The sequence below is a fragment of the Pelophylax lessonae genome (genome assembly GCF_965119305.1).
Source record: "Pelophylax lessonae genome assembly, chromosome: 2".
In the NCBI taxonomy this organism is placed as follows: domain Eukaryota; kingdom Metazoa; phylum Chordata; class Amphibia; order Anura; family Ranidae; genus Pelophylax; species Pelophylax lessonae.
Window position 1 is genome coordinate 518,358,072 of NC_138769.1, and position 9,176 is coordinate 518,367,247.

Below are 9,176 nucleotides of genomic sequence, written 5' to 3' on the forward strand. Positions count from 1 at the left end.
CATGTCCCTCATTTTATATATATTTTGTATATAGTTAGTTGTTAGGTCCCTGTTAGGATCATTAGGTATTTTGTCACTGGGGTTTGTTCGTGTTTGCTGTTTGCTGGTGTGTGATTGTTTTTTGTTTCACTGTAAATAAATCTCACTGTAAAGATACATAACTTGTTCCCAGTTTTCTGGTGTAGCTACATACTGTATATCTGGTTATCACAGCTTCTGACTCCTGACATAACACTGACAAGCACTAACAATCAGATCATCTACACCTGGCAACTGGGAGCCATTTGTTTGGAGTATTTACTTCCTTTTTTGTCAAGATGCTTCAAGCGAAGGTTATTTGTCGTGTGTAATTTGTAATAGGAAATTAAAACCTTTGTCGCTCATTTTGGCAAGATCTCATTGGTGAGGAACTATTGGGAAGCATTCTGACAGTGAATGCTTTAGTTAATGAGGGCATGTTTTCACTTAGTGAAATACAGCCTTTGGTTCGGGTCTGTTCAGAATTGTTATTTCCGCTTACTGCTCAGAACCATGATATTTTAGCTCCTCCTTTTTCTATACTTTAGGTTGAATTTTTGGGATGGCTACTGAAATATTGTACAGGTTTGTTTCTCCAGCAGTATTCAGTTTATTCACAACAGGTGTTTTTGGATTGTGTTGCACTAAAAGTTCCCCCCCTGGCTTGTTCTACACTTTTAGTTTAGTGCCAGTATTATGGGGTGAATTGGGCCAGAGGGCAGGGTCCAGGAGGCAAATCAGTCTGGCACCCCCATTAAGCAGTCAAACTGCTACCTGCCGATATGATAGGCTGCACTAATGGCCACTGATAGGCTACACTGGTGGCCACACTGATATGCTGCACTGACGAGGCTACATTGATGGGCAGTAATGAGGCAGCTCTGATGGGCACTGATGAGGCTGAATTTATGGGAACTGATAAGGCTATGCTGATGGGCACAGACAGACTGTGGTTGTGGTCTGTGGTGTACAGATGACAGGGTGGGTCATAAACAGGAAAGGTGTGGCCTTTACATGAAGGGGTAGGTCATAATTAAATTACAGGGGTGCACAAACTTAGTCAGGCCTAGGGCAGCACAAAACCTAAATACACCACTGTCCTCAGCATGTAATCTATTGTAGGCTCCCCTGGAGTACTACTGTTACCCATAGCATCCTCTCAGACCTTGTTCTGTACTTCTGTTACTCTTTCCTCTTTTCTCCTCAGTAGTACTGTTACTACTTTTTCATCAGCAGTACACTCTGGTCAGCACCATGCAACTGCTTGCAGGACATCAGTATCTAAGCCAAAAAAGTAACAGAAGTTTTCTTCTGATTTTTCAATCCTGCCATTATCAATTCAGCCAGGTTCCTGATTTCATGCTGCCTGCTGTTAAGATACAACCTGCTTCCATGCTACCTGCTGATAGGGACCAACCTGCTTCCATGCTGCCTGTTGATGGGGTGCAACCTGTTTCCATTCTGCCTGCTGATGGGGTCCAACCTGCTGCCATGCTGCCTGCTGATGGGGCCCAACCTGCTGCCATGCCTATGGGGTCTAATCCACTGCCATGCTACCTCCTTATGGGGTCCAACTTCCTGCCATGCTGCCTCCTTATGGGGTCCAACCTACTGCCATGTTGCCTACGGATGGTGTCCAACTTGCTGCCATGCTGCCCGCTGATGAGGTCCAGTCTTCCTCCATGGGGCCTGCTGATTGGGTCCAGTCTGCCTCCATGCTGCCCACTAACGGGGCTCAGCCTGCCTCCATGCTGCCTGCTAATAGGGTTCAGCCTGCCTCCATGCTGCCTGCTGATGGTTTTCAGCCTGCCTTCATGCTGCCTGCTGATGGGGCTCAGTCTGCTTCTATGTTTGCTGATGGGGCTCAGCCTGCCTCTATGCTTGCCAATGGGGTTCAGCCTGCCTCTATGCTTGCTGATGGGGTTCAGTCTGCCTCTATGTTTGCTGATGGGGTTCAGCCTGCATGTATGCATGCCAATTAGGTCCAGTCTGCCTCTGGTAACCTGCCCTCCTTTGCTAAGCCTGCCTCTGGTGCCCTGCCATCCTCTGCCAACCCTGCCACTGGTCTCCTGCCATCCTCTGCCAAGTTTGTTGGTGGTTTTGCTGGTGTCCTGCTGAACTCTTCCAAGTCTGCCTCTGGTTTTCTGCCATCCTCTGCCAAGCCTGCCACTGGTGACCCACTGTCTGCTGCTGAGCTGGACTATGCTGATTCCTGGCCTGCCGCCCAGCCAGACTGTGCTGATTCACTATTTGCTGCTCAGCCAGACTCTGTGGACTGCGTTAAGCTCCCACCTGATGATGTGTTTAAGGCCTCTGAAGTTCCATTGTCATGTGGCTTAAATGGGCTGTCTGTATGGGTTAAGATCCCTACTTTTACCTGTCCTGAGTTCTTTTCACAGCTAAATGATCCACTCTGAGCATGAGAGCTGCATCTGCTATTGTAGCCCCAGTAGTAGAGGTCCTCATGGGAAGGGCAGTGTTCCAAATGAATCTTGTCCTGACCTGGTTTTTATATCTCCCTCCCCTATCGATCCCTGGTGCATTTGGGGAGCTCAGGGTTGGGTAACCCATGCCCTGGGAAGACCTGAGTGGCAGGTAAAAGGTAGAACAGTCACTAGCAACAGAAATGGAGATGGTCCAGTTTTGATGGGGCAACCTGAGTACCTGCATGGACCAAGGACTCTGGTGATAAGCTTTCAGGTTGCCTTCAGGATCCCAGCATTGGGGTGCATGCTGCATTAAAGAATGATAAGCTTTTGGTGTTGCACGTTATTAGGGATCTGACCAGCATTGAACCCAGCCAGTTTTTGGACCCCGACAGCCTCCAGACTATAGCAGTAGGGTACCCAGTCTGCTTCCAGACCCAGATGGTGGGGCACGATGGATGTTAGGACTGAGTTAACCTGCTGGTGGCACTGTGGTGCTCTGGATTGATTTCTACAATTCCAATATCCAACAACAGGTGTCTCCCAGAGGCCAGCAAGCCCCGGTAATCAGTTCCACATGGTCTCAGCTGCTAGCAGGACATATAATGCTGCTCCCATTAGCACACAGCAAGTCAGTGTTTTGATTGCTGTCCTTGGTGCCAGATCCTGATGCTTGTTTATCCTCCTGGGCTAGCCTTGCATCCTGTACCCTGCTGCTTACTCCTGCTCCTTGTTCCTGTACCCTGTCTTAATTCCCCACTTCCTTGCATCCCTGATATTCCCTGTTACCCATGTCCCTCATTTTGTATATATTTTGTATATACACTGCCTAGCCAAAAAAAATAAGTCGCCACCTGGAATTAACTAAGCAACTAACTAAACTAAGCATGCAGTAACTATCCTATTGGATAGTTACTGCATGTGCCCAAAGAATGAGGTCAGCTGACTACCTGAATACACTGAATGACCAGGTTATTCCATCAATGGATTTTTTTCTTTCCTGATGACAGGGGCACATTCAAAGATGACAATGCCAGAATTCATCGGACTCAAATTGTGAAAGAGTGGTTCAGAGAGCATGAGACATCATTTTTACACATGGATTAGCCACCACAGAGTCCAGAGCTTAACCCCATTGAGAATCATTGGGATGTGCTGGAGAAGGCTTTGCGCAGTGATTCGACTCTCCCATCATCAATACAAGATCTTGGTGAAAAAAAAGAATGCAACACTGGACGGAAATAAATCTTGTGACATTGCAGAAGCTTATCGAAACAATGCCACAGGGAATGCGTGCCGTAATCAAAGCCAACAAAATATTAGAGTGTGTGACCTTTATTTTTGGTGGCAATCTTTTTTTTTTGGCTAGGCAGTGTACTTAGTTGTTGTGGGGTATGGGTTGGTTTCTCAGGCCAAGAGGTGGGACTTTTACGGGCAAGTGAAGGATACACAGTTGTATAAAATATATAATTGCAATTTATTGCGAATACACTTGTATATACAATAAAGATATTTTAAAAGACATTTGTGGTGATGTTTGGTGTTTGGGTTACAGACCCAAGGTGCATAGAAAAATGCTAGGTTTGGAAAAAGAGTTTCCGTGACAGTGGTGCAGTATGTGTGACTTTATTTTTGATGAAAGAGACTCTGTTTCTCCAGGCTGGATTGCTTGGATGTGTCACAGAGAATTCATCAAAAACGTTGACCCGACGCGTTTCGGCTAACAGAGTAGCCTTTGTCAAGGGTTTAGTGTCACCAAGTCTGTAGAAATAGTGACAGATTTAGTTATCATCTGTATATATCAAAATTTACATATAGTGGGTTACATAATGTCGGTATAGAAAAAACAACTGAAAATACATACGTTTGACCTGTTTTGGTGATACTTATTCAAAGTCTTAGAAGATCTGCAACGAGAACCAAATGTGAGCAACCTGCAGGTATGGTGAGTGGTAAATATCAGGAGATACTGAATAAAACTGAATAAAGAAACTAGCATTCTTGATGGTGGCATCAACTTACTAGGTATTGGTTGGATGTCCGTTTATGCCTGGATTGGCCGATGAGATTTTGGCAGCAAACAATATATATATATATATATATATATAGCGAGATATATATATATATATATATCTGTATATATATACACATATATCTGGACGTCTTTGTAAAAGATGGCCAATCTGTAGGTATATAATATATATATAAAAATTGGTATCCCAAATGTTTGAAGAGGGGATGTAAAAGAAAGATAAGTCTTCCACTACTTACAGAGTATGTTGCAAGAACACGGTTTCTGGACAGCTCAGGATAACTTTAAAAGTTATTTTTTCGGTGCATAAATGCAGCCGTCCTCAAAGTCCATTCTGTGTCTTTTGGTTCTATGCAGGTGTTTGATGCTGGAATTACATTTGACTCATTTGAAACTCCGAAAAAGACACAGGCAAGTGGAGCCAAGTATAGTGCTTTTATTCAGGAGTAGTGATTTTGGCAAAGTAGGTAACACTTACGATTGTTTGTAGGGGTTTTCTGCAGGTTGCGTCCGCTCTGTCTCCTCGCTTCCCTCGGTGTGAGGGTGAAGTGAGGAGACGCTGATTCCCCGGCCTTTTTAAAGCCTGTCGCGCGTGCGCACTGTGAGCCGCACGTACGGAGCTTCTTGTGTGACTGACGTCATTCCCTTGTTGTGCGCACGCGCCTGTGGGGTGCGCGCGCATCGGGAGACTGGTCGCACATTATTGGCCGCCGACACGGGAGGAAGGAACCAAGATCCCGGGAGGGGGATCTTATGGAAGATGGTATATTCCGAGGTTCCTAGTTTAACCCCTGGCTTGCCCAGGGGCTTTCCGTGCCGGGTGCGTTCTTCATAATTGAACAGTTTCATCAAAGGTCAATGAGTTATATCAAATATATATATATATATTGGGAAATTGTACAATAAATAAAGCAGAATATGTATTTACTTGTATAATCTAGTATCATAAGTTTTAACAGCAGAAAAAATAAAAGGAAAGGGGGGGGCTCATTGTACCCTGGAGAACAAAAGTTTGGAGGTCGTGTGGAAATGAAGGGGGAGGGGGGGGGGAGGGGAAAAGGATTTTTTGGAATTTTGTCAGAAATAGTATTAGTTATGAATGTGTGTATTTATAAGGGGATTTTTGACCATAAGGTGAGTTTGACCTACTTTTTAGTTTTAGGCTTTTAGGGAGGTTTTATGTTTTAGTCGGTTTTCCCTGATACGAAACCTTCCAGAAAAGGGCGATAGCTTGCTATTTTGTTTAGGCCCGGAGGTACGGTGGCTTTTAGACGTTGTATCCACCGTAGTTCTATTTGGAGGAGGCGTTTGTTCCAATCCCCCCCTCTGTGGGGAATATGGATTCTGTCTAGAGCCATAAAGTTTATTTTGGGCATTTTGTAGCCATGTTGGTACGCTGCATGTCTTCCTAGTGGAAGGTCGGGATTACAAAGGTCCATGCTGTTTACATGTTTTCCAATTCTTTTTCCCATTTCTTGTTTTGTTTTCCCAACATAGTATGCTCCGCATTCGCATCTCATCAAGTAAATCACTCCCTTTGTCTTACAATTTGCAAAATGTCTTGGTATAAATTTTTTCCCCATTTGGTAGTATGGTTTCCACGCATTTCTTAATGACGTTGCATTGAGCACAGGATCCACAAGGGTATGTTCCTTTAGTTTTACATGGGTCTTTACTCATGTTTTCTTTAAATTCACTGTGTATGAGGTTTTGTTGTAAGGAACCTGCTTTACGATATGTTATTGATGGATTATCGGAAACCAGATGTTTTATTTTGGGGTCCTCTTTTAGGATTGGCCAGTGCTTTTGAAGAATGTTTTTTATGGTGGGATGTTCGTTGGTATATCTTAGTATAATCCGTGTGTTGTCTTTTTCTTGTTTTTCTTTTTCTTTTTCTTTGTGTTTTTTGCCACTTGTTTGTTTGGTTGGGAATAAGATATGTTGTCTTTCTTGTTGGTTCGCTTTGTTGTAGGCTTTTTTAAGACTACACTTAAAAAAGCCTACAACAAAGCGAACCAACAAGAAAGACAACATATCTTATTCCCAACCAAACAAACAAGTGGCAAAAAACACAAAGAAAAAGAAAAACAAGAAAAAGACAACACACGGATTATACTAAGATATATGTTATATATGTATATATATATGCTAAATGTTGAATCTTCATTAAATGTAACCATATTGCTACACTTAGAGGCGCCTCTCTTCTCTTTTATACTCTGTAGCTCCTGCTGGATTTTGCTTCTAATCTCCTTGTGGAGGCTGCCATTTGTGGATGGACATTTTATGGTTACACATTGACTTATGAATAAACGGTTGTGGAACAAATCATCTGAGTTTCCATTATTTCTTATGGGGAAATCTGCTTTGATATAAGAGTGCTTTGGATTACAAGCATGTTTCCGGAACGAATTATGCTCGCAATCCAAGGTTTTACTGTACATTGTTTGGTCCCAGTTTTCTTGTGTAGCTACAGTACATATACTGTATCTGTCATCTCAGCTGCTGACTCCTGACAGTCATGTCCAAGTGTTATTGGGCTGTCACTTCTATACAGTATATCCGCTGAACAAGGGGCAGAACAGTCAAAAATGTGGGCTTTCATCTGAACACCTGAACAGCTAAAGTTTGGTGGAACCATTGGCTTATCCTACTAGGGAGATTCTACATTTGACTTTTTCTGTTTCAATTGTTTTTGTTTACAATAGCTTTTTGGGGCTATAATGTTGAACTTGTTTATACAAATAAAGTATATGTTTTTATGTCGTCATGCTTCAGTAAGCTACTTGTGCTATTTGCCTTATATAATTCATATTTTAACAAACACAGCACACAACAATTGATAAAATATTGCAAACTATCACAGCAATACCATTCTGACAGAAGTTTAACCTTCCTTATTCTGGTTAAACATTTGGCTTTTTTACCACCCCTAGGGAGATTTCTTCGAATTTCCTGCTCTGGTGGCACCCATTAAATTGATAAGAGGTAAAGAAGTGTCTTCGAAATGAGTACACAAATGGCAATTAAAATGTACCCTTTCTGATCTAAAATAAAACAAAGCAGTACACCCGCCTTCAGTCACCTTGTAGCGTGTCCCGGATATTGTAGAGAGGAGAGGGGGGAGTAATTACCACCACCTTCCTCTATCTCCGCCTCTTCCTCGGCTCTCTCCTCCTCCGCCCAGCTCACCCGAACAACCCGCCCGGCACCGGCAGCAGTGAGAGGCATCATGGCGCTGAAGCGGATTCACAAGGAACTGAATGATTTGGCTCGTGATCCTCCAGCACAATGTTCTGCAGGCCCAGTTGGAGATGACATGTTTCACTGGCAAGCAACAATTATGGGACCTAATGACAGTCCATATCAAGGCGGTGTATTTTTCTTGACTATTCATTTTCCAACAGACTACTCCTTCAAACCTCCAAAAGTTGCGTTTACAACAAGAATCTACCATCCAAATATCAACAGCAATGGCAGCATTTGTCTTGATATTCTCAGATCACAGTGGTCCCCAGCTTTAACAATTTCTAAGGTTCTTTTGTCAATTTGTTCACTGTTGTGTGACCCAAACCCAGATGACCCTCTAGTGCCAGAGATTGCATGGATCTACAAAACAGATAGGGAAAAGTACAACAGAATAGCCCGGGAATGGATTCAGAAATATGCTATGTGATGCTACCTTCAAGTCTGAATAAACCTGCATCATAGCTGGAATAAACTTTAAATTACTGTTTTCCCCTCCCTTTCAGACCTCATCTACTACTTACCTTCCCCTCTCTAATTTTTTTTTTTTATTTTTCGTGCTGCCTCCCTTCATGCACATGCTCACATGGGAAGACTTTTAGCTCAATATTGGACATAAACTGCTCTAGACTGTCAAATATTTACCAGAATACAATTGCCCAGGATTCATAATTGTATCAAATGGAGCATGTGTTAAAATGTGGCCAATGTCTTCACCATAACTTGGTTATGAGACTAAATCCATCTTTCATTTCTCAGTGAAATGGTGAAGATAGTGCCTCTGTTTGGGCTAGGGAGGGGAAGGTGCTAAGCAGAAATAAATTAAACAAAAACAATGCCCAGTTGTCCGTCATTGTAGAATACAGGACCATGGATTTGCTCTGGATATTTTGGTCAAACCCTTCAGCTATTTCAGACTTCATGATGTACTTTATGCTCATAACTGATGTTTGGGTGGCGAGTTGGTGAAATTTATATAGCGGGACAGAAGTATTGTATTTTATGCATGTCAATAAATATGACAAATTGAAATTGTAAGGTAAAACCCCATTTAATAACAGGATCAAAAGTTTTGTAATTTGTCATTGAGATTTTTTTTTTTGGAGGCCGAGCTATTAGTTGATCTATCTTCCAAACACTGTTAATATAGCACTGAATAAAACCATTCAAGCGTCAATGGATGACTGATCAACTAATAACTCTTAGTCTTTATTCTTCAATAAAGTTGCATAAACCAAAACAAAGCCTAGCACCCTCTTCATCTACTTGGGTCATACAAGGCTGCAGGGAAATGCATTTCTGGCCACTGGTTCCAGGAATTTACATTATATAACAAGCCTCTACCTGGTCGACCAACACTACTTGTTACAATTATTTAAGGTTTCTGTACACATTTTTTATTTCTGCAGTATTGAGATAAGTATGTTTAATGGACATCTCTTTACACACAGTAG

The 9,176-nt window shown here is 42.5% G+C and overlaps 1 protein-coding gene across 1 annotated transcript; it reads left to right on the forward strand.

Moving 5' to 3' along the window:
• The first annotated feature begins 7,578 nt into the window (after positions 1–7,578).
• LOC309546835 (ubiquitin-conjugating enzyme E2 D2-like) lies at positions 7,579–8,966 on the forward strand. The gene has a single exon (XM_082246525.1). The coding sequence runs from the start codon at positions 7,709–7,711 to the stop codon at positions 8,150–8,152; it is 444 nt and encodes a 147-aa protein (XP_082102651.1). The 5' UTR covers positions 7,579–7,708; the 3' UTR covers positions 8,153–8,966.
• Positions 8,967–9,176: the final 210 nt, after the last annotated feature.